Source organism: Patagioenas fasciata, chromosome 2 (assembly GCF_037038585.1).
Source record: "Patagioenas fasciata isolate bPatFas1 chromosome 2, bPatFas1.hap1, whole genome shotgun sequence".
In the NCBI taxonomy this organism is placed as follows: Eukaryota; Metazoa; Chordata; class Aves; order Columbiformes; family Columbidae; genus Patagioenas; species Patagioenas fasciata.
In genome coordinates this window covers 88790586-88816802 of record NC_092521.1, presented here as the reverse complement: position 1 = coordinate 88816802, position 26217 = coordinate 88790586, and the positions used below count along the sequence as shown (strand labels likewise).

Here is a 26217-nt window from a genome sequence, read left to right as displayed (position 1 = left end):
AGACAGATCAACAGAAAAACAGCTTTTCATGTCCTGCAGCAAAGCAAGAGACACGATACAGTCTCTTCTGGCTTTTTCTTTCTAAAAGAAGTAGTGAAAGAAGGAAATATGGTTTTTTCCCCTCCCAGAGAGGAGGCACCCTGTTGATGCTGCTGCATCTCATTAGTATGCTCTCTGATGGATCATCTAAAAGATATGACAAGCATCTGCAGAAATCATACAGTAACTGCAAGAGGGAAACAGAAAGAATTCAAAAAACAAGAGTCTGATAGGCAGTGTTCAGAGAAGCGCCTCTCCCTGAAGTACTTAGGTGTGTCTGATAAACCCTGTCTTGCAGGGAGCCTCAGCAGTCCTGCAGCAGATGATAGAGCTGAGCCTGTAACAACAACATGTGACTTCTTTAACCCATGGCTTCCCAGAGAGGTGCAATGATCCCAACTCTGCACCAGCAGCTTCTCTGCCTGAGGGCCATGCTGAGCTGGGGCTGCCTCATCTTGGCTGCTTTATCTGTCTCAGGGATCTCAGCATGTTTTTCTTCCTGTGTCGGCCAGAGCCAAAGAGCAAAGGTAGCACACAGTGGCCTTCAGCAGCACATCCCAACCTGAGTTTTGAACATCTCCTGGACTGCAGGTCAGGAGGTGGTAAACCTAACCAGGTGCTACAGGTCCAGAGGGCAGAATGAGCAGCAGTTGCACAGCTTTGGGAACTGATCCTGGAACCAGAATACTCCCATATGGTGACAATTTTAGATAATAGGATTTTCCAACGATCTCATGCAGGAAAAGCGCAAGAGGAGGTGAAGTGAGGGCACCACCAGCCCCACTTAAGAGAGCTCAGTGTGGCCAGCGCTGCTGGTCATCTGCAAGGAAAAGAATGGAGCTCAGACAGCTCCTTCATTCATCCTGGTGCTCCTTGCCTCTCCGAAGCTGCAGGCAGATTTTCCCCACAACACTAAAAACAGTTAGACATGGCAATCAGAGGACTTTCAGCTGTGGTGCTCAGCTCTGAATGTTTGCTGCTGTACTTCACCTATGGACATGGTTTCCTAACCCCTAGGTCTAGCCCACATCTTTCAGCAGAACCCTGTGGGGAGCTCAAGGCATCAGTGGTTTTGCCTTTAGGCTTGATGTGGTTGTGGGGCTCATGCAGCTTTTGTTGGGCTCTGCGGTCATTGTCAATTTGCATCTCTGGATGCCTTGCAGAAAACAACAAGCAAAAAAGACAGCAAAGTCGAGTTGCTCATGTCTAGTGACACGAGATACACCAAAACCACCTGGATATATCTTCCAGGATCCTTCATATTCATCATCATTTGTGAACACAGAAATTTGCACCATGCTGCCCAAGCACTTACTTGTCTTTTGACTGTGGAGGTTGTTCTGCTTCAAAAGCAGCAGTCAGCATTCTCACAGTGTTTGCCCATGGTGTCTCAAGGCTGGTTGTGGGGCTGAGCACTGCATTTCTTTTAGGCCAAGAGGCACTCTGCTGCGCACTGTTCCAGGTATTTCTCACAGAAGACTGGCAGCTGACTCAATTGAGCAAAATGCAGCTAAGCCTCTGTATAGATACCACACAATGATGGCGCTAATAGCATCTAAAAATATGATTTGGAGAACTTTCCCCTATTATTAAACTCTGGATTGAGATGGCTGTTCCATTCAGTGGTCGCACCTCTACCATTTAGCAAGATAATTTCTCACTCAGCAGGTGGAGGGCTGTGGAAAAGGCAGGACTGGTCATTGCTGGCCCATGTTTGGGGCTGCTTCATGCTGACAGATTACAGGGGACAGAAGTGACAGGCAGCAGAGCAGGATGTGATGAGGGTCACTTAGAAAAGGAGATGTCAGGGGTGTGAGCAGAGGCAGAGCTCAGGCTGGTGCTCCAAGGCTGCAGGCAACAATGAGCAACATGCCGAATGTCAGTCGCATTGCAGGGTGTCACAGAAGACGAGAAGACATCCATCGGGGTGTGCAACAGAGGTCCTTCAGTAGTGCTTTTCCAGCCTGTTTAAGACTGTCAGTGAGTGCATGGAAAAGCTGGACACTGCTTCCAAACTGCACCACTCAAGTGAGGAAATAATGCAAAACAATCTCGGAGCTGTGTAGATGGCAGTGCTCTCATACAAAAGCTGTGACACATTATCCGGTAAATAAGAACACATACTTTCATGCTTGAGGATTCAGATGATAAAGCTGCATGGCAGCACCCTCTGAAGAGCTGAAAGAAAGCTCAAAACTGAAGTACTTTATTTACTATTTTATTTTCTAGGCAGATATTAAGAAAGTGAAGTAAGATTTAATCTCTGAGAAAGGATAATAATAATAACCCACTTGTTTTCTGTTAAAGTGCTACGGGATTAAAACAAGAACAGTCCTGGCAACAGGGACTGGCAACCAGAACTCATCTACTAGGTGTTATTGAACTGCAAAGCTGTCAGGTCCCCAAGTTCTCCTCTTGTGTCATCAAGGTGCAGTAATTTGAGTAAGAACAGAATTTTGAAAGGAAGGTGGATAGTTTTCCACACAGAATATGCTAAAACCTAGTGCCTGATAGTGCTTGGTGCATTCTCATGGGACACGCAGGGTTTAATTCTAGTGAGAGTATGGAATATGCTGAAGACAGCCCATTCACTTCCTGAGCTATGTGAGTTTCTCCACTACAGAAATTATGTATCGTTTTCACTTAAAAAGTGAAGTATTGTATTGTATTAATAAAATATAACTGAATAAAAGTTAACCTATTTATATTGGCAAAAATCAACATAATAAATTATATACCATTTCTATTGTATAATATATCATACCAGGGCTGTACTTTGAATTTTAGTCATGTTATTCTGTTTATAATACCCCACACAGGTCTTAGCCAGAAGGTGCTAACTAGTAGCTCTGCCATCCAGCTGCCCTTCAGTCAGATTGCCTATTTCCTCCCTTGCTGCTCTGTCCAAGAGAAACAAGTGCTGGTATTATCTGAATATAGACGCTACTATACATCTGCCTTCCCAAGCTGACTCTGCTGGGCTAATGGAATAAAATATGGTGCAAGGACGAAAAATCATGGACTCCATGCAATCCAGTATGAATTCAAGCAAAGCCATTTATTACAGAAACAAGCCTCCTTATATATGCAGTTATTTCCTGATCACGCGTCCACGCTCCAAGCATGCATTAGCTGATTGGGTATTGTCCATGTTCATGAGCTGTCCATGCACCCGAGCCTCACTGCTAATAGATCTGTTGATTTACATCTTGTTGAGGCCCTGTTATTGTAGAATTGCCTCACTTCCACAGCAGGTCCTGTTTTCAGCTTTTCGAGATGACCTTGAAATTCCTTTGAGCCTGGCTAGTTCAGTAACAAATCTCCATCTAATAGAAACCCATCCACACATTAACTTCAAGAAAATCCCCCAAATCTCCCACAATAAGTTATAACATGGAAGTCAAAAAAAAAAAAAAAAAAAAGTTAATTCGAAGTATTATTTCTGGGTGATTTTCTGAAACTATCCAAGAAAGTGAGTTGGCATTTCCATACGTGTGTTCGAAGTGTGGGACAGATGGTCCATGACAAACGTGATGGAAAGTTGATCAATACTAGAAGAGAGACTGGAAACTAGAAGTTTTACAATGCATCAGACAGAAAAGTGATACAATTTTTTGTGGGGTAGAGGAAATAAGAATATTTGTAAGATATCAGTGACAAGATTGTTTCTAAACATCATTTGCATACTGTTAGTATTTTTAGTAATGATACTGCTGCATTCAGTCCTAAGATCAGGAGGAATTACTATCTTTATCTGGATTTCTATCTAAAATAGATTAGTTTATAGCAGGCCATAACACCAAGGCCAAAAGCAAAAATGATTGAGCACCATACTCTGAGAAGTCCACAGAACAATTTAGGAAATAACAGGTCAAATAAATCCTGCAAAGTAGCCTCTCTTGAAGTGTGCCAGTTGAACCTTTTCTGGTTTATTTTTCAGCCTTTGGGGTAAAGTTTTCCCCAAGAGTCAAATTAATGTTGAAGCTTTCTACAGCACTACCTTTGGGGCTTTTGACTCCCCTGGAAATGGAAGAATGGCATCTTCATTAGATTTGAAATACATGTTGAATTGGTTTCTAAAATAAAGTTTAATTCTCTTTGAAGATAAGTGAATAACACAAATAGTTATGTATAGGTGTGGAGAGTCTCTGGCTGTGTGCTGTGAACAAGCCAGGGCTTGATGCGGCTGTGCTACATGGAAGGATTTCCCTGAGACACCAGAGACAAAAGGAAAGTAAACAGAAGCTGCTTTGCCCTCGACCCAGGCTGCAGGAGGGGCGTTGCCGCTGCGCATGAACAGTCTGTGAACAGTGCCCTGCAGCCAATCACCATAGTGGGGGGGGATGAGTGACTGTAAGTGTAACCAATTGTAGCCTGCACTTGCCGCATGGCCTTTTGGTATAGAGTATATAAGGCTTGGAAAAACGTGGTCTCGGGGACATTGATATTCAGTGTTGTTTAAGAGTTCATTAAAGAGTACGGATGATAAATTCACATTGAATTAGACTCCTTACTTTCGCCCGGCCCGCCCGTTCGATCAAAGAGCTTATGCCGGCGTCTGGATTCGTCGAATTTGCTACCACTACAAATGGTAGCAGAGGATGGTTCGTTAGCAAAGCATAACGCTCTGGATCTACAAATGGTAGCAGAAGGATGGATCGTTAGCAAAGCATAACGCTCCGGATCGACATTACTGCGGTGAGCAGCGTTCATAAAAACGGAGTCAAGCCGGGGTGTGGGAGAGTGTGTTTTTTATTATTTTTCTGTCCGATATCAAAAGACAAACACCCGTCGAGCTGGCCACTCGCCTCCTACAGTTAAGACCGCGCTGATAAGATAATGGATATTGAAACAGCCGCGGCACTGCTGACGACTATTCTCTCTAAGAGAGGTATTGAATCGTCACAGGAAAAGCTAATCACATTGATTTTTTTAGCTCAGAAGTGGGGACACTTTGGAGAAGTTCCACTTTTGTTTTCCCCAATGGAATGGAGATCAGTGGGGGACACTATGTGGGACAAAACTATCAGAGGGGAAGAAGAGAAAGAAATTAAAGCTGTGAGAGAATTGTGGAAAACCGTATTAGAATCATTAGAAGTTATGAAATCGGAACAACGTGCCGCCCTAAGAGCCGCGGAGGCACTTGTCCCAGAACAAACCTGGCTGATAAAACTTGTCCAAAAGAAAAGAGGGGCCTGTGGGCTACTCTGTGGGGTCTGCCTGCCGTTCGGGGTGGTCGCGGGGTCCCGGCTCAGCCAATACTTTCACAATCCGATCTGCAACGCGGATTAGAAACTTCGCGGCTCGTAAACAAAGGACCGGAAGTTTCCCCCTCCGAGTCTCTGGGGCAATGTGCCAAGAAAGCGGAAGTGCAACTAGTCGACTGTCCGGATGTGGGAGGCCCTGAGCGCCGCCCTCCTCCTACCGCTCCGCCTCTGCCCTGCCCCGAGCCGGACACCCCCCCTCCCTCCGAGAAAAGCGTGGGGGCCGGGCCCAGACCGGCCGGGCTGCCGCCGCCGCCAGGGCCGGGGCCGCCTCAAACTTTGCCTCCGCAAGCACCCGCGGAAGTTTTTTGTGAGCCTCCTCCTACATCATTGGGCTCACCCCAAGCAGTAGAGCAGTTACTGCAAGTTATTACCAACAAGCTTGAACAACTTAAGAGTGTCAAATGTAGAGAAAAATAAGGAACAAATTGAGTTTCAAAAACCAGCTTGCCCTTCACAAACAATGCAATCAAAGGTGCCTATAGATTCTACTGACCAGCCGCAGCCCCAACGTGGCAGATGGTCAGGGGTCATCAAAGATGCCATCCTAGAAGGTGATTGGTCTCCAGCAAAATTAGCCCCACCGGTAATTCAAAATATGAACACTCAGACAGCGGTATGGGAACCACATGATTGGAAAATTTTGCAACAAGCAAAACAAATAATCACAAATTATGGTATACGTTCAGCAGCTACCAGACACAAAGAACATCTCCGAACCTGTATCCCAATCAGCGACCAACTGTGAACCAGGCTTCTTTCACCTCAACAAGCCAAGCACCGCAGGAAGCCTCGGAGTTGATGTGGAGACAGCAGTAGATATAACATTGACCAATACTGCAATTCATAGAATACCAACGCATGCTAAAGGACCTTTATTTAGACAAGATAGTCTCATTGGAGGCCTATTGGTTGGCCGTTCTTCTGCTAGTATCAAAGGTCTTATAGTAATACCAGGTATAATTGATGCAGATTTCACAGGAACTGTTCAAATTCTGGCCTACACTCTGCATCCGCCAATTTTTATTCCTTCTGGGAGTAGAATAGCTCAGGTAGTAGCACTGGAAAACTGCCTACCAATGCTTCCAGGAGTCCCTCCACCATCCTCAACAGAAAGGCGTGATAAAGGATTTGGATCGACAGGTCCTGCAGTTTGCTTCACCTCATCAATGACTCAGCGTCCCATGTTACGTGTGCAACTATTTCAGTCTGATTCTACTGTTGTTGTAGAGGTAAATGCAATGCTTGATACTGGAGCTGATGTCTCCATCATTAGTCAATTCAAATGGCCACGAAATTGGAAACTTCAAAAATCAATCTCTTCCACTGTAGCTGGAGTAGGGGGTCAAACTACTCCAAATATAAGTGTTGATCCCATTTCGATTAGTTTCCCTGAAGGTCAATGTGTTACCCTTAGGGTGTATGTAATGGAATTGCCAAGCAGCCTTGAGGCGCTTATTGGCCGTGACGTCTTGGGGCAACTTGGTGTCGTGTTAACTACTTCACCTTTTCCTTAGTGGTCACTGGAAAGCAGTTGCCCAACCCTCCATTGACCTGGTTAACAGATAGCCCAGTTTGGGTTGACCAGTGGCCATTAACAGAAGAGCGACTGCAAAAGGCACGTGAATTAGTAGAAGAGCAATTAGTTGCAGGCCATATCAAGCCTTCTACTAGTCCATGGAATACCCCAATTTTTGTAATACCAAAAAAGAGTGGAAAGTGGCGATTATTACATGACTTGCGAAAGGTAAATGATCAAATGCAAGCCATGGGTGCTTTACAGCCTGGATTACCATCACCTGTAATGTTACCAGAAAATTGGCATATTCTAATTATAGATTTAAAGGATTGTTTCTTTACCATTCCTTTACATGAGCAAGATACACAGCGTTTTGCATTTACACTGCCTTCAGTAAACAAAGCGGAACCAGCTAAAAGGTATGAGTGGGTAGTGCTACTGCAAGGTATGAAAAATTCTCCTACACTGTGCCAAATGTATGTTGCGTGGGCACTTCAACCTATTCGTGCATCATGGAAACAAACAATCATTTATCATTATATGGATGATATTCTGTTCTGTCAACATGCTGAGTTCACAGAAAGTTCCATAGTCCAAATTACGATCAAACTCAAAGAAAAGGGGTTGGTTATAGCTCCAGAGAAAGTGCAAAAGTCTGCACCTTGGAAATACCTTGGTTGGTCCATTTGTGATGCACAGATTCGTCCACAAAAAATTGAATTACATACTGATTTACAAACTTTAAATGATGTCCAAAAATTGTTAGGGGACATACAATGGATTAGAAATTGCGTAGGCATTACTAACAATGATATAGCACCTCTTACTTCACTTCTAAAAGGAGGTGATCCAGCTAAGAAAATAAGCTTAGAGTCCGTGCATCTCAAATGTCTTTCTGATATTACACAAAAAGTACAGACAAATTGGTCTAGCCGAAGACTTTCTGATCGACCAGTTTCCCTCCTTATTAGCAATCTAGAACATCCGTGTGCAATCATCTGCCAGTGGCAAAACAAAAACGGGGAATTCCCCATAGATGTTGCTACAGATTCTTCCTTTTGTGCCACTGTCAGATTGAAAACAGAAAATGATTTGCGATTATTAGAGTGGATTTTTCTCAGTGTCCAACCAAAATTCAGTATTCAAACGAGACCAGAAGCAATTGGAGAATTGATTCGAAAAGGAAGATCTTGAATATTAGAAATTAGCGGTCAGGAACCAGATGACATCAGTATTCCGATAAATGGAGCCGATTTAGAATGGTGGCTGAGACATTCGATGCCTATACAGAATGCATTATTAGGATTTATAGGCAAGGTACATACACGACAACCAAAAGGTAAACTATGGCAATTCCTTAGAACAAATCAGTGGTTAGAGAGAAGCAAAGTAAAAGCAAAACCTGTTGAAGGCCTTACAGTATATACAGATGCAGGAAAACGAAGACACCAGGCAGCATGTGTCTGGCAAGAGAATAGTCAATGGAAACAGCATTTAATTGAAGGTTCAAAAGAGGATTCATTGCAGACTTTAGAGCTCACGGCAGTAATATGGGCCTTAAATAATTGGCTGAAATCTGCTTTAAATGTTGTCACAGATTCTTTGTATGTAGCAGGTGTAATACCCAGAATGGAAAATGCCCTGTTAAGACAATCGAATAATCCTCGATTAGGAAAATTGTTTGTACAATTGAGAGCTATTTTAAATCAAAGAAAAGAACCCTGTTGTGTGATTCACATCCGCAGTCATCAATGGAATCTTGGTCTAGGTGAAGGAAATCAAATTGCAGATAGTTTAGTAAGTTCAGTACAGCACATGCCTCCAACAGATAAATTCCAACAAGCGAGACAAAGTCATGAGAGCTTTCATCAGAATGCTAGAGGTCTCCAAAGACAATTCGATTTAACTTTAAATGAAGCAAGAAGTATTGTACAGGCATGTCCTCAGTGTGGAAGCCAGATGTTAGGTATAGGAATCGGTGTCAATCCTCGAGGTTTAAAAGCCTTAGAAGTATGGCAAATGGATGTGACACATGTGCCAGGATTTGGAAGACTTAAATATGTGCATGTCACAATTGATACTTTTTCAAAAATGATATGGGCTACTGCTTTACCAGGAGAAAAAGCACTACATGTATGTAAACATCTCACAGCTTGTTTTGCTGTAATGGGTGTCCCAGAAAAGATTAAGACAGACAATGGCCCTGCCTATGTTAGCCAGAAAGTTAGAACTTTTCTAATGAAATGGGGAGTGAAACACGTTACAGGTATACCTCATTCCCCAACAGGCCAAGGAATCATCGAGAGAGCACATCAAATGATTAAAGGGTATTTGAGCAAACAGAAGCAGGAAGAGTTAGATTGTCAACAGCGTTTAGCAAAGGTGTTGTTTACCTTGAATTATTTATGTTTAACTGGAGACCATGAGGAGCCTCCTGTGATCATTCATCATTATCAGATCAGACTAGGAAGGAAAAACACTTTACCGGAATTCATGGTGAGGTATCGTGATCCCACCACTGGATTGTGGAAGGGACCAGTACCTGTTATTTTTAATGGTAGAGGGTATATGTGTCTCTCCACAGATCAAGGTCCACTATGGGTTCCAAGCCGAGCAGTAAAGCCGGAGTTGAAACAAACTCAACCAAGTCAACTCCCTGCAGCAGAACCTTCGGAGGTCACAGAGTGAGGTGTAACCTTTGCATTGATTTAGCTGTGACATGTATGCGTACTATAGTTATATAAGTAGATCTTTAAACACCACTACCTCTTGAGTAAGTTTATCAACACCCAGCACATCGTTTGTTATAAGTTGAGTATCTTTAAACCAAAGTTCTTGGAATTTGTTTAATCAATCCATTGCGATATTTAAATGGCAATGGAATACCTCAGGTTTATTGCAAAGTGCACTGTTTACGTTGATTGTTGTTGTTATTTATATGTTATGTATAAGTTGTTTTTTATCACATATCAAAAAAGGATTAGAACACACAGCTAATCAATCCTGGCTTGTCCAAAAAGAAAAAAAAAAAAGGAGGAATTGTGGAGAGTCTCTGGCTGTGTGCTGTGAACAAGCCAGGGCTTGATGCGGCTGTGCTACACGGAAGGATTTCCCTGAGAAACCAGAGACAAAAGGAAAGTAAACAGAAGCCGCTCTGCCCTCGACCCAGGCTGCAGGAGGGGCGTTGCCGCTGCGCATGAACAGTCTGTGAACAGTGCCCTGCAGCCAATCACCATAGTGGGGGGGGATGAGTGACTGTAAGTGTAACCAATTGTAGCCTGCACTTGCCGCATGGCCTTTTGGTATAGAGTATATAAGGCTTGGAAAAACGTGGTCTCGGGGACATTGATATTCAGTGTTGTTTAAGAGTTCATTAAAGAGTACGGATGGTAAATTCACATTGAATTAGACTCCTTACTTTCGCCCGGCCCGCCCGTTCGATCAAAGAGCTTATGCCGGCGTCTGGATTCGTCGAATTTGCTACCACTACATATAGGGTAGGCATTTCACTTCACTGCTCATAAGGTACTGACTGATTTTGTAACTTTAAGGGCCAGATTATGGCCCTTCCCTCAGCTGATACCAGGGAAGAACTGAGTACCTAATTCAGTGAGACAATGAGCACCATGTGACAGGGCATCCACAGCTGCTAATGAATCCTCTAAGAAAGGCTGTGGCCACACAACTTGGAGAAGAAAGCTGAAACACTGTGCAACCCGGACACACTGTGTCAAGTTTCAACAGGAGCAGCACAGACTTGCTGTGCAAATCCCTGCTGCCAGCACTTGGCTTGCACTAAGGGGAAACTGTGTGCAAAGTTAGCTCAGACTGAACATAAATATTAAAAGCGAGGCTGTGAAAGCAGAACTTTCAACACTGATCATGTTTCTAATGTCTCAGGCCATGAGCACTGAAAAGAAGTATTTCTACATCTTGTAGTTTACAAGCTATGCATTTGGCCAGTAACCATTGTTCTGTTCACAGCTGAGTTCCTCCTGTTTCCAGTTCTAGACAGGAGCTGGAAAACACAGCAAATCGTACACATTTCGGTTAGTATAACATGGGATATTAAAGTCAGCAGAATTTGAGATTTTAAAATGTACATGTATGTTTTGGCTCTAAGACACAATACCTGATAACTCTCCTGTTTTTTACCAAATCAGATATTTTGTGATACAATGAGTTTATTATAAGCTAGTTTGACCAGCTGTAAATCAGTAACTCACCAGAGATGAGTGAGATTAGCTAAATTCACCCAACCAGTGTGCAAGACACAGAACCACAGAACAGGATTTGTGTTGAGGGGGACATTTGAAGATCTCCAACTCCAGAGGCTCCGGGCAGAGCAGCAAATGCATCTGAACCTTGCCATTTGTATAGGGGGTGGCTGCTCCCCTGGCAAGCTGTGGGGAGGGAAGAGGCATTAGACCTTGTTTGCACACATGGGGATTAGTGCAGGAAGGCACTCCCTTCAGTAGAGTTTGCACTGCGGGGAAAAAAAATGTAAAAAAAACTATGTTGCATAGACATTAGGGTTTTTCCTTCATAACATTACCCGAAACGTACCAGAAATAACCCAGCAGCATCTCTTCACCCCACAGGGCTCACCACACGTCATCAGGGTTCACACCCTCTGGCAGCACAGGAGCGGCCCTGATTAGCTGGTGCTAAACAGAGACTTTTACTGCAAACCTCTTCCTCTATTTCTTTCACTTTCAGGAATGAACTCCTGCATTCTTTACTGGTAGCAAATGCAGATCCATCCCCATGCTAACCCATAGTGCCATCGGAAACTGCTGTTATAACTCAAGAGTGCCATAAAAGGATATGCTGGGGGTTGAGGGCTATGTCCGCATTTCTAGGAAATGATGGAAATAAAGGGAAGTGTTGTGTTGTGTTGTGTTGTGTTGTGTTGGTTTGGTTTGGTTTGGTTTGGTTTGGTTTGGTTTGGTTTGGTTTGGTTTGGTTTTTTCCCTGTGGCATTCACCACTTCATCACAAGAATCCCTGTCCCCCCATTTTCAGAAACATTGTTGATTTTTGAGGTTCTCAGAACTTCCCCAGGAAATGTGAACACTGTACAATGACAGCTTTAGATAACAAACATTTTCTACCAGGCAAACTGGGCTGCCACCTTCCGGAAGGGAAACACAGACACAGCCTGGAGAACTGCTGCTGCAGCTGTACTGCACCTTCGGATTAGACAGTAAAGAGTAGTTTGCCAGTTTGACTCTTTTATTGTGCTGCTCCTGTCTGTTCTTGCTCAGTTATCATTCACTTTTATTTCCTAGACTTTCATGTCCAAAGCACCCCAGGAAACTTATGGTGCATAAGCTATGGTAATCATGAATGCACAACATGAAGGTGCTTTACATCCACTTATATGGCAAGTGGCTAATGTATGTTTTCCTTTTCATGGGTCATAAAGCACATTGCAAATGTTAATTTGTTAAACCTCATGCAGAATCCCTCTGAGGAAGATGTTGCTTATGTTAAACCAGCAAATAGTAGTAATGTCTCCCTATCAGTCAGTGGCAAGTTTTATTTTTCTCCCACAGACTAAAACCTTTCCCAGGTTATGTTTAACTGTGATTTCCCTGATTTAAACCACCCTTTACAAAACATTCTTCATTTCTCAGAGCAGGGAGAGAGCCCTGTCTTTCAGATTTGTGTCTCAGATCATCAAAATTCACCAGACACCAGTATGCGAGGAAGAAAACACATTTCTTGGAAGTTCATGGCTATAGTTTTCCATGTCAGTAACTTCAATGAGGTGCTTTAGACCATTTTCCTCCTATTCTTTGAGACTGAAATAATTTGCTTTATCCCCACATAAAAGGCACCCTTCTTTACTATATAAATAATGAAGCCTCTTTAGAAATGTGTGGGTTTGTATCCTGTTCCTGCAGACACCGTATACAAAATTTTCTTTGGAGTAATTTGAGAACTTAGGGGGGCTTAGGAGAGGTCATCCAGAGAGTTGGTGGAGTCTCCATCCTTGGAGATACCCAAAAGCTGTCTGGATATGATCCTGGGCAACCAGCTGTAGGTGGCCCTGCTTGAGCAAGGGAGGTGGAGCAGATGACCCCCAGAGGTCCCTTCTGACCTCAATCGTTCTGTGAGCTTTTATTTGAAGAATGAATGCAGAAAAAGACCACTAAAGAGGGCCCAAATCCTGCCCTCCTGTGTGCATAATTACTGTTGTAATCAGCTCCCTTTCTAAAGGTGTCCATGAGGGCAGGATCCTGCCCTTTTCCCTGACTGAATATTCCTGCTGTTATTAAAATCAATGGTACTAATAAAAACTCACACAAAATCCTCCAGGGCTCATGGAGGGAGTATATGTCACATCATTCTTAAAAGTGGTAAGGCATCACTTTAGATATAGGCGTATATCTAAACAAATAAATGAAGCCAAAGCTGCTTCTAGTATAAGCTTTTTATATAATGCAGAGTAGCATAAAGGCAGAATCATTACATGTCACTGGGGAGAAAGTGATACAATAATCAGAAGACGGATCTGTTTACTGTGAACAAGTATTAACTGCATGGCAGTTGCTACAGGAAAGGGAATAAGCATGGCCAGGTCTCCACCATGCAAAGGATTTGCCACAGCTACAGAACGCAGATGAAGAAAAAGTATCCCTACATCACCTCTCTGCTGACCCAGATCCAGCTGACCAGGAATCAAAAAACACAGAACAAGGACTACTCTTTTTTTATTGGCAGTTACTGAAAATTGTTGCAGACAATTTTCCTCAGACAGTAGCATACCAATTCCACCTTTGCAAGCCCTATACTACATGGCTGGGTACTATACTACATGGCTGGGCTGGGAAACTGTAAGGAATACAGAGGCATACATGGGCATCAAGGAAACAAAGTGTTATTCACATCCACTAAAGTTAAGGCAAAATTTACTCCTTTTCTGGATTCAGATCAGTATTTGCAATTCAGTAATCCTAGTGGCAGAGCATCCAATTGATTGGTTCTGAGCTAAACTGCTTGCAGTGATTACTTTGAAAAGAAACTACCTGTCAAAGGGTTAAGAATGCACTGAGAAAAAAACAGTATTTCTGATTTTCATCCATGTTTTTCTCACAATGTTAAAAAATGGCCCCGACTTTAAGGTGAGCAGAATTTGCCAAAGAAAAGAATGATATTGGTAGGATTGTATCTAATAAAATATAAGAAAGGGTGGTTAGCCATAAACACCTCTGTGAGAGGAAGAGACCTCGCCACAGCAACAGCTCCTGTAGCAGCTGATGCTACGGTGCCTTCCTCATTGACTTCCACGTATGTCTTATGGACAACATTTGACAGCATCAGAGTATTGGTAAATGACATTGCAGAAAGATCAGCTTTTGATTCAGTGAAGATGTCAGTCATCCCCATCTCTTTTAATACCTCATTGAGGCTAAAGGTGCCTTCAAGCTTGAATCGGGGGAGGTACACTTCCACTCTTGTCTCAAACATGTGCTCTGAAGAGGTCCACAGCACTAGATTTTCATAGGTCATTGTGCTTTCAATCTAGAAGATGGAGGAGAAAAAAAAGCTTAAAATGCGTGCACAGCTTTGAAAAGTTTAGATCTTCATCCAACCTCTATTCAACCAACTTTCAGCCATAGTCAATGATGCATACTGCCTTACCTGCTCCAGCCCACTGGTAGATCCATCAGCCATGTCACCTGGCAGCAGGATGATCATGCTCAGTGTCTTCTGAGCATAAGGGAGTTCAAGGACCTGAGCACCCATCTCCTCAATGAAGCCCAGTTTAAACATGCCTTTCTGATACATCATCGGTACAGGCTTTTTCTCATTCTATTTAAAAGAAAATTAAACAGTAGCAATACAGCTCTTAACATTTAAACTTCTTATAGGTGCAATATCAGTAGTCAGGGTTTCAGTAGTAATTGTTGTTAGACTAAACATTTTTCTTTTTTTTGGTTGCATATACCGTAACACACAAGACATCAGCTTTGGCATGCATAAATAAAGGGGGTAATTCTCTGGGAAAAAAAAATAATAAATCCCTGCAATTCATCAGATGGTGAAGCTGGTTAATGCTGTTACATTTCCAAACAGGCTGATGTTGGTTGGATTTGAAAGTCCTAACTCGGACTGGGATAAAGAAGAAACAGCACTGCAAGAATCAGGCTGTCATTTATCAGACTGATTGTTTAAACAGGAAGCAATAAATAGGTCAAGAGCCTTTCTCAGACATGCTGTTCTAGATCTTGTTGTCTCACCTTTTTTGAAATGAGGTTGTTTGAAAACTGTGTATAGACTCAAAGTTTCCTTTTACAGCTAGCTAACTTCTTAGCTATCTTCTAAAGCAGTGAAAGAACAACTTTGGTAGATGACATATTTTCAGAAAATCAACCCTGCTAATATGGATTAGCATATGAAGAAAAATCTATGCAGCTTCTCCCTGCCTCATAGTTTCTCCTACTGCAGCAGTGCACCAAATGTTCTCAGCTGTGGATCATTGTCTATATCCGTATTCAAATATAGATTTAAAGTCACACATATAAGTACTCAGCATGACAGTTTCTTACCGGTGTCATAACAATGGAATGCAACATGATAACTAGAAATACATGGTTTTCTGACTTTTTCCTTGCATCTATGAGTAACACTCAAAAGACACTTTTTCCCATACAAAACTCTGCAAGTTAAGATAAGACCTAAATCTGTTGGGTTTTTTTAAACTTTGTTATAGGTGAGAACTAAGAGAATATTTGCACAAGATATGGAAAGAAGACAAAACTGAACTAAACCTGAGTCATTTCTGATAATATCTGTCAGGCTCAAATGCCACAGACAACAGTTGGAGGAATGTGCTTGTTAAAGAACTAACTTTGCAACCATATTGTGAATAACTTAGTTAAAACAATGAAGGCTTTAGTGATATCCCTATGGTATGAAAAAAAGGTTAAAATTAAAATACATCTAATATCAACCTTCAAATGTTGCAGATACTACAAATAAACTGAAATACCCTGTAATATTTTTTCCTTTTTCAAATTGTAACTGTGTATTTGCGGTTTGTTACTACAAACTAGTAATTGTAGTAGTCTAGTTTGTTTTGTCTGTTTGTTTAGTCTCTCAAATGCATAGCTAATGTTAAAAGACAGTGAACATATAAACGCCACGATGACCCCTGGTGGCTGTCTGAAATGGCATGCTCAGATTTGCTTTCATCCATGACAGCTACCTGTAATGAGTACTATGTTCAAACGTGCTAATCAAGGCTAATACTTTTTCAATCACCAAAGCAAAACTCTGAGCTGTTGCAACTTCTGAGTCTTGCACATTTTTGCAGTAAAGATTATGTTTTTCTGTCAAAAACCCTCCTGCTACCTCTTCCCAACAGGAGAAGCAGGTTAAGTTCCCAGCACATCCACACCGTGCTTACAGGGCAGCTAAGCCCTGGGTATTGTGCTTCTGTGTTATGCTTGCTTCATTGCTCACAATATCTAGGGTGAATAATGTTAAGATTTACAGAATGTAGATGTACCTTATTCAGTTTAAAATCTTTCTGTACTGTTTTTTGTTCCTCAAACTTGTATTCCCAGGATGCTTTGAAGTAGATGACATTCACCAGAACTAGCACGGCACGTCTGTCGATCACACCAGGAGCAAAGAGTTCCTTGATTTTACCTAAGGAAATTTTGGAAGAAACAATTATTTTCTAGCTGTCATTATGACTCTGGACTCAATTACTTGTCTGTGAACTTAATTTTGAAGAAACTTAGAAATTCAGTTCTTGGTTTATTCAAATGACAGGGACAATATAGACAAACAAATGGTAGATTCCTTTGCACTGTTACCAGCCAGGGAGGGCAGGAGGGATTAGGGTCACCAAATTAGCCAACTGCCAGTGCCAGAGACCACACATATGTGCCAGGTGACATAAATCATGGGGAAGGAGGCAGCATCATTAATCATATATTTCAGTTTATATGAGGGCATCTTTCCCTTTGCATCAAGAGCAGCAGTTAGCCAGCTGTGGAGCCTTTGACTTCCAACACAGAGGCTGAAGTAGGAGTTAGCAAGTCCACAGGCTTTGTGTGAGCACCCAGAGCAATGGTGGCTCCTAAAACTGTGCAAGGCGGCTCTTGACCCTTCAGCCTTCTTACTGTGAGCCAACTGGGGTTAAAAGCTCTTTCCCACATCAATCACAGGCCAGTCTGCCAGAAGGACAGGTTTGGTCAGGAGATGGGCAACCAAGAAATTACAGAAGCCTTCAAATTTATTTTCCTGTCCCACAGTAAGTTCTGGTTTATGTTCAGCCAGAAGATTTAAAAAATTATCATCCCACTGCTACAGCAGCCCTAGCAAAACTAAAGGATATCATGTTTAGTCTAATCAGCAGGAGACAATGGCCCCTGCTAGCCTGTTAAGGGCAAGAGCTGGTTGACAGTCACTTGTGATAGTGAGTCTTGCTGGTGGTCACATCTCTCATCTTCGTAGGTATCACTCTACATATAACCAGGTCCTTGGTTGTCCTACCTCCTCCTTCCTCCCCCAGGTTGCTCTCAGTCTCACCATGAAGCTCACAAGTTCCATCCTTTGCTGTCCTGTATCTGCATTTGTGGCTGTTTGTGAAAGCAATTTGTCTGGTCAAGCCTTATAGGTGTTATTGCAATTATCGTGCCAGGCATAAGGGTGGGAATGCAAAAGTATTTTATCACAAACATACTTTTAATTCAGAAATAATTTAGCTGATAATTTACTCTAATATTTCAACAGTAGATAGGAAGATCGTCTTTAAACAGCATCAGACTGAACACCCAGAAAAGTGAACAAGTCTTTGCTTTTCATACCCTAGTATTTCTTTTGTTGAAGCAGTGGAAGAAGGCAGTGATAGAATGGCTATGATTTTGCTTTGGTTTACCTTGTGTCTCACTTTCAACCCAACTGTTAATTTTTATTCTGGCAGCTTCAACAGCACCGTGAAAGTCCACTGTTTGCAGTATTGCTGCATACAGTTCCTTAGCGCACGTTAGAAATTGCTGTAAAGCAAAATAAAGATTATGAATTTGTCAAATTTGTTAAGTACTTATTCCCTTTCTAAAGAAATCCATAGTTCAGAACTGTTTTAGAAATTGTGAGGGACCTGTTGACTCCATAAGGCAAAATTTATTTTGGAAACATCAACTGTCTGAAGTTTATTCAGAGAATCTTTGAAGAAGAGACAATTATTCTATTGCATAGGCAAAAAAAGTAAATAAGTAAAACGAAATCTACATGAAAGAGTCTTCCCATGAAAAACTGCATACCTGAGGTCCAGACAAAAATAAAAAATTAGAGAAGATGCAAGATGTGTTGTTTAATACTTAGGTATCCAAATCACTCAACAGGAATAATTGACAGCAAAGTAAAGATGTGACTAACAACACACCCATACTAAGTAATCTAGAGACCAGTCTGTCAGCAAGAAAAGAGTAAGAAGTTTAGAACAGCAGCTGTATGCATTAAGCTATATAACTTCTCAGGTAACAAGCCCTCTCCAATCTTACTGCTGCTCCAGTAATGCCATTTGCAAACCCAGAAGTAAGTACCTTACAGACAGATTGAACAGGCCATTTTTGGCTGTAGTCACACCTCTGGCTCAGTGTAAACATATGCCAAAAGCAAACAGAGTCCTTTTTTTTTTTTTTTTTGCTCTATAGTCATTGATAGCCACGGGGCAGGGGGGAGGTTTAAACAAAATAATTGAAAGCTGACAATCTTTTCTCTTTCCCACCAGTCCCAGGAGATATGGCTCCAAGGAGCACATCAAGTGCTCCAAAATATACACAAGGGGGGGCAACGGCAACGCTCGCAGTTACAGGGAAGCATGAGGTCAGGGCCACAGCAGTCAGCAGGCACAGTTAACTTACCTGCTGGAGTTCAAATCCTTGTTGTATAAAGAGATCGTTGGCCAGGGATAAAACATAGCCTTCACCGAGGTTTTGCAGTTGTAGAAGCAGTGCCTGGAACACTTCGTGGTTAAGGTTCCCATCCTTGTTACACTAGGAATATTACAAACACATCATAACCATTCCTCTATATAGCTTTCGTTGTTAACTGGATTACACTATAGGGCTAATTCCTGTTGTACCTATTCTTAAATCTAGCTAGTTCAAGATTTGTAGTCTGATCCTCCTTCAGATGAGATCACTGAAGGCTTTGGTATCAGCTTCATGGAAGACTTGGCCCTTAATAAGGCAACAGCTTTTACCAGGCATTTCGTAGTGCGTTAGGCAGACTTTGTTCGTGTGATCTTGACTCCCTCCAGTGGCAGACTGTAGTGCTTCACAACTAGCAACCCATCGTGCGGCGAAGAAAAGGCTCCTGTGCTCCCCACCCAAGGATGTACCTGTGAGAGGGATGACTGTCTTTCCCGGCTTCGTTCTGGCTCCATTTCTAGGGCTGCACTCTGAAGATTAGATTCAAGGCTCATTCTTCCCGCATCTTTCCTGATGTGGAGCACCTGCAGTTGAAGATGCCAAATTATGGCAACCGTAACTGGGATAAAAGCATTTTCCCTGTTTAAAAGGTTTGCTATGCTGTCCTGCATCAATGCTGTAGATTTATGAAAGATATTTTCTCAGCTTCAGTCAGGCTGAAATGGCAGACTTGACATTGTTCATATATTCATGTTCAAATTCACTCTTCTATACTAGCAAACCAAGAAGAGCTTGCACTTAATCCCTCAAAATGTTACTCTCCACTACCTCAAAATGTTTACACTTGATTTGTATTTTTATTGCTACGGTTACCTTATATTTCAAAACAAAATGTAGCTTCAGGCAAAGAGATAAAAATAGTTTTATATGAAAACACCAAAACTGGCTTTTTGTAACCATTCTTAATCTTTGCATCAGCTTAGGAAATACATCAAAACCACAGTGCTCTTAATGGAAAACAGTCTTTGTTTCTAATGTGCAAATATCTCGCTGCGAATTTTCCAGAAGTTTCTCCATTATAATAATATTGCATTATACATAGACTTATTCTTTTTTATTGAGGATACTGGATCTTCATTGCTTTCCTAAAATAAGCAAAAGTCCCTGTGTATTGGATTTATGTGGCAAGGTTATGGTAGCCAGAGGGCTGCAGTGATGGCCTCTGTGCAAGGAGATTGTAGGCTGCCCTCATCTCAAACAGAGCTGGTTCCAGACTGCCCCAAAATAACTTATGTATGTTTTGCCATGACAGTAATCGGTGAGTGATGACTCTGTCCTTATCTCTACTCACAAGATTTTTCATCTAACTTTCTCTCCCTGTCCTTGTTGAAGAGGGGGAGTGAGAGAGTGGCTGGGTGGGCAGCTGGCAGCCACCAGCCAAGGTGAAGCCACCACACCATGGGAACCTTGTGAAGAGGGCATGTCTACCTTGGCTGTGGGTGACCCAGCAGTCAGGCTGTGCACGTGGCAGTGTTAGGATATAACAGATGAAGATCTGCCAGTACAGAGCCAGCTACTGACAAGAACCACTGCCTTAGGATTATTGGTCTTCTACTGCTCATGGGCACAAACAAGAAAAGAAAGATTGTAGATAGCAGAACTTGCACTGTGCGAAGCAAAGTTTCAGCAATTGAAGGGGTGGCCTTCTTCACCCCCTCCCTGCACACCTGGGTCCCTGTGAGCTCTGCAGGTGAGACGTTTTGACTTCTGAATATCATAAGTGATAAGTGAGCTAATGTTTCCAGCCACCCAGGTGCAATTACTTCAGGTTTCTGCAACTACCCACACAGACTCACACTTTCAGGATTCTTATAGCAACCATGAGAGGAAGTGTCTGTTTGTAATTTTGAACCACATTCTGGCAGCAGGTATGGGGAAAGCCAGAGTGCCCCACTGTGGTGTATCACCTCCTCTCATTCAGCTGTTGCTCCATGCTCCGGAGTCTGCATGGGAGCATGATGTGACTCATACAAGCAGATGCCAAGGATCATGGCACACAAAGCACAGCTGGGAAGGCAGCAGCTGTGCTTGAACTCTTGCTTGTTTTCTATGAGACCCTCAGACATATGTCATGCTAGAATGCCCGACATTTCCATTAAGGGAACAGCAAGCAATATGGAAGCATCTCGGCATGTTTCATTAATACTTACTTTCTCTATCTGAGTAGCAGTGTTGTTTCTTGCACCTAGATGGACCAGGGCCAGGGCAACAGAGATGCTCATTGGAGAGAAGGCAATGTTTGCGTCCTTTGCATTTCCGCTGAGCTTTTTGTAGAGATCAAGGCAAAACTCAGTAATTGATCTAGAAATGGGGTCCATCATGAAGCAGCTGCTGACTGGAGCACAAAAGAAAGAAGAAATTTAATGCAGCTTGTTGCCTAGCTAGATCACACTGTGAAGCATCTGTCTGCTCTGAGACTGTCCCATAACTCCTTGCTGAATAATAGAAGTATGCCAAACTCCAAGAGTTTGAAACAGCCAACCTTGCACACATCTGTCAGTCCATGCTCGACAGCAAGGACACAGCAGGTCTGGAAAACAGACCCATGCTCACAACATATGCGAATTCCTCAGAAAGGACCATTTTTCTATTTTATCCTATGGAGTGTCTTATTTCAGATCATGACACTGAAATCAGTGACCTGTGGATTAACATTTTCCTTCTCCAAACTGGTTTGAGGTATACAGTTATATCAGCTCTTTCATCTTGTAACAACATTCAATTGGTGACAGAAATTTAGTGACAGAAGCTATGGCTTACCACGTCTGGTAACCAGAGCTGTGGTATGAAGGTTTCAAACAACAGGTTTATAACAATAAAATCACTATTTATTAATGTTTTCATGTATGAAAACGGGTCATTAACAGCCATGGAGACTGAACTACATATGGAAACGAACAGTTTGAAATACTTTTTCCCTCCTCATGAGTTTTCCAGGAGCCACAGATTCAAGTAGGATTAACAACTAAAATTTCCAAACAAACCAATAGCTCAACTGCCCTGAAAAGAAGACTGTAATTTCCTGCTCAATGATATGACAAGATCTATGTCACTCTTTTCTTTTGCACTAGAAAGATAACAGTCTGATATCTTTCCTGTGGGGCATTTACATCAAATCTGCTCTGCGAAGAAGCTGGGAACAAGTTCAAGCTTGGTCCTTACAAGCAGGAGGCCATCTAGAAAAGAAGGGGGTTAGAAACTCCTTTTCTGTCCTTTTGGAGAAGAATTGTAAAGCTGTTGTGTGAATGCCAGTGAGATCACATGAGCTTTTCTGCAATCATTATTTCCAAAAATCCCCGCATCACTTGGAGTGTTAAACAAATGATATTTTGGACAGCACACCAGAAAAACTTGTGAAAAGCAAAGCTTTTGCCTGCTTGCAAACATAGAGATGAGTAGCTGTGGCCTGTGTTCCAGAAAGGTACTTTATTTAGGGGAAAATATAGAGCCACAATACGGAGGGAAGGCTCTCATGTCTCCCACAGTACAGATTTGGATGGCTCTAGCTTTCTGCCTGCACCAGGACAAGCATGGGTTGCGTCCATAGCAAGCTACCAGATCTCCTCTCCACTGAGAGGATGGGTGAGTGCACAGCCAGTTGGTTATATCCACTGTCTACAAAAAGCCATGGCACAGCAGGTGCTCCTTCTCAGCCCTGCGCCCCCCATCTGCTGCAAACCACAAGTCCAAGTTATTTGAGGAACTCAAGCCTGTGTCACCAGAAAGCTAAGGGCGACAAAACGCTGGTGCAAAGCTGAGCTTCAGGACTTTTCATCAGCAGAGCTCTTGTGCGTCCCGTCCTGGGCTGTTGGTGTCCATCAGCCACTTTGAGAGGGGCTAGAGCCTTCTTGAGAAGGGGCTGCCTGGTGTTGGGGAACCCCATCCCCTCCCAGCCAATGATCCCCTGCCACTCCTTTCACCCATGGAGGCCCCAGCTCCTTTACCACACACACAGAGTCCGCCCTGCACAGAGCTCTCTTTACTCCAAGAGCTACTCAAAATTTCTTGCATTGTCCTCAATGGCGAAGAGGGCATGCTACCTCTTGCTCAGCCACGAGCCAGACACAAACTTTACATGAGAAGCTGGGTTTGGGTGCCAGAAATTACCAGAACTCAGAGAGCTGATGTGGATAAGCTGAGATGCAGCATTTGTCTATGCAAACCACCTTAGCTGGGTATGAACTCAGCCCACAGGAAAAACAGATTGCTGCAGTGGCTTGGAAGAGCTGAAAAGTCAAGTTGCTTAATATATGAAGGTGCCATGTGTGGCAAATGCAGTTGTTTCTTGCCTTTTTACTAGCTTGAAGAGCACAGCAATTATCAGTGTTTCATCATGGTTCTGACTCATGCTCTGTGGATAGAACCTGCAATGCTGAAAGAAGTTCATATCTGTTTTATACTGAGATGTTTGTTTTACCCTGAAGTCCAGAAGTACTTCACATAAAAACCTAATACCAGTGGGCAAAACAGAGGTGAAACACCCCAAAGGTTCTCTGAACAAACAAATTAAAGATGAGTTATATCTCATTAATTCTGAAAAGAGCTGTTCTAGCTTTGCTCTTTGTGCCTCTGTATGTCTGTGCCTTTCATTTTCCTTTTAATAACACCGTCATCTTTCCACAAGAGAAGTTATTATTTAGTGCAATGTCTTTTTCTTCCACCTTCATTACCTACTATTTGGAACATTCTAAAACAAGACAGTGCTTCTTTAGTGCTGAAGTTTGTATTGCTCCACTTTCACACCTCTTGAAAGATCTGAAATGGAGCTGTGAAATGGTTCATGGTGAATGTAGGTCGTGAGGCATATTGTAGGTGTGCCCAAACCTCAGAATGAGTCAAGGAGAAAAATAGAGTTAATAAACATCCTCAGAAGGAAAGAGGCACCTCCACCCCACCCTGCAGGGACAGGACTGACTGCCAAGCATGGAGGGAGAACCCTGGAAATGGGAACAGGTTTTAAAAGCAAGTGTCCGTCCTATCAAGGTGGCTACTCCTTTAGAAAAAGCAGCAAGCTGTCCTCATGGTGATGTCCAGGTGCAAACACTGTGGCCATCTCCATAGTTCTGTGAGTGGGAACTACATAGAGAGATGATGCCCTGGAAACCCAAAGCAAAACAGGGGAGATGTGAGCTGGTGGAAGAACTTTCATACTGCTGAATGAAAGGATTTAGCAAACTTCCTTAATCTAAATTCGGGTAGACACAAGCGTATAAATGATTCTACACCACAAAGCCATGTGTAAAGTCTGTGAAATCAGTGAAGTTTTTTATTTGCTGAGAGACAGTGGAGTTTGGAGAACACCTAAGTAGTGGACAAGAAATGGTAACATTATTTTTAAAAGATTTTGCAGTGGTAAGGAGAGAAGATATAAGATGGAAAGAAGTGCAGAAATCAGGAAGATCATAGCTGCTCTTCTGCTCTAACCAAAGCACCTGCACTGAACATTAGCAGTAGTGCAGATACAGCAAGAAGGGTTGGGGCTTTACAGCTGATGAAGGGAGGTGCTTTGCATGATGGTTCAATAGCTTTCAACACAGTCCAGCAGATGGAAATCACTGGCACTCTTCTATGTGAGCAAGAAGCTACTCAGGAAAAGAGCTTCCTTCAGAGAAAACCACTGTGTACCAACGAGGCTGAGAAGATAACAATCTCCTTCCATGCCTTTGTGAAAGGAAGAACACTCCTTTTCTATAACCATTCATGATCTGTTCTCTCTTTACAGTTTGTTTTTGGCTAAGGGTAGATAAAATCAAGAGAAAAACTCCCAAAGAATAAAAAGCTGTGCTCAAAGCTATCCTAATTAGTAGGTGTATTAGATTATATTATGCAGTCAACAGGAGGCAGCAGTAAATGAAGTGGGGAGGCTAAGAGAGCTACAGCCTTGTTTTTAAGGTAACTCTGTATTTACTACAAGGTAAAGCAAGAAGGAACCTGTTTTCCCTGATGCCACGTGATAATTCTCATTGCATGTTTTACTTATTCAATCTGCCTCCCACCAAGGTTCTTCAATGAACATTCTTTTCTCATATACAAAGGAGACAATTGGCAGAAAAGACATATGCCTATCCTAAAAAGGAGCACATGCCAGATAATACTGTCTCCTCACATGAAAAATCTATGATTGGTAGAAGTTACTTTCTTGTTTTTCATGACCATTCATACAAAAAGAAGTTTCCAAGTGTTTCTGTGCTGATTTGGAGTGAAAGTGACAAACAGCACATAAGAAAAATGAAATTTTGTACAACACCAAAATTCTAATCATCCCCATAAGACACAAAATATTTCCAAAGTAAGACGCTTTAAATTAAAAACCAATGCATTTCAGTACAAAAAAACTTTTCAAGGGAAATGTTAACAAGTTCATTTTCTAAAAAATTCTTCCTCTCAGGCTCCTACTTTTATGCCAGAAAGGGCTTCTTCTGACTGCTTTTATTATTTTGCATCTGTACCTTCAGTATGTATCTTTTGTACCTCTTTCTAGGCCAATTACTCCTGCATAAATGGACATGAATGTACATTCACCTCTTATAGGCCCTATAGTGGCAAGTTATTTGCTATGCTGATATAGGCTTCTCAGCAAGCTATTAAACATCATTGCCAAACCCAAGAGGTAATATCTCAATGATGAAGACTAGCATCCCCACTAAGAAAACTAAATCTGATTGCCACTCCACCCTTCCTATTTTGTATAGTCATTGTTTAAGAATATAAACAAACCCCTAGCAGCAGGGATCAGGGTAGAGGGGAAAAACCTAAGCACCCAGTCTGACAACTGCATGCCCTCTCTCTTGTCTAGTCAACATTTCAAGGCTTTTTCTTGTGCCGTGGAAAACTGACTAAAGAAGGGAAATTAACCCATATCTCCCACCTTGTGGGTGAGTTCGCTCAGGTCATCAGCACCATTGCTCCATGTGAATCCCATTTCTATCAGAGTGGGTAGAGGCGCTCTGAAAGAGACTGCCCTTCAGCTCTCACGGAGACCCAGGCAAAAAAGCATCTGCTTTCTGGTATAAGCTACTGAGCTGATCAGTCCTGTGGCAATTAGATGGATGGCTGAGAGGTCCTGGGGAAATTCCATATTCAGAACTCTGTGAAATGTAGGCAGGAATCTTTAGATTCATAGCTTTGGACATGTGTTCCTAAATTCCCCATCTACTTCACACTGAAGACCAGCTCCTTTTGTGTGAGTTCTTGAGCTACCTGAATTTTAGCAGTTTTGCTGCCTGTAGCTTGTAAAGGTATCTCCCCCTCTTGTCCCATCTGTAACATGATGTTTACTTTAACAACCTGTAGACTACTTTAGATCTGCCAAAAAAAAAACCCACAAGTTATTTTGGGGAAGAAAAAAAATGATAATTTTTTACCTTCTTGCCTGAAGAGGTTAAATGAAAAGCACAACAGCTGAGCTCTGGAGCATGTTCTTGTGAATACTGTATTAC

At 42.3% G+C, this 26217-nt stretch overlaps 1 protein-coding gene across 1 annotated transcript; it reads right to left on the bottom strand.

Moving 5' to 3' along the window:
* Window positions 1–13915: 13915 nt before the first annotated feature.
* Window positions 13916–21102, bottom strand: LOC136098042 (serpin B12-like). Its single transcript, XM_065831083.2, has 7 exons — window positions 20929–21102; window positions 19189–19302; window positions 18710–18841; window positions 17722–17839; window positions 16342–16484; window positions 14472–14642; window positions 13916–14351 (listed from the first exon to the last, which is right to left on the bottom strand). The coding sequence occupies exons 1-7, from the start codon at window positions 21097–21099 to the stop codon at window positions 13947–13949; spliced, it is 1254 nt and encodes a 417-aa protein (XP_065687155.1). The 5' UTR covers window positions 21100–21102; the 3' UTR covers window positions 13916–13946.
* Between the last annotated feature and the right edge of the window lie 5115 nt (window positions 21103–26217).

Coding starts and splice junctions, on each gene's coding strand:
- LOC136098042 (XM_065831083.2), bottom strand. CDS start 21,099: ATGATGGACCCCATTTCTAGATCAATTACTGAGTTTTGCCTTGATCTC. Junction 19,303..20,928: donor CTGCTACTCAGATAGAGAAA/GTAAGTATTAAT, acceptor CTTCAACTGCAG/GTGCTCCACATCAGGAAAGA. Junction 14,643..16,341: donor AAGATTTTAAACTGAATAAG/GTACATCTACAT, acceptor TCTTTTAAATAG/AATGAGAAAAAGCCTGTACC.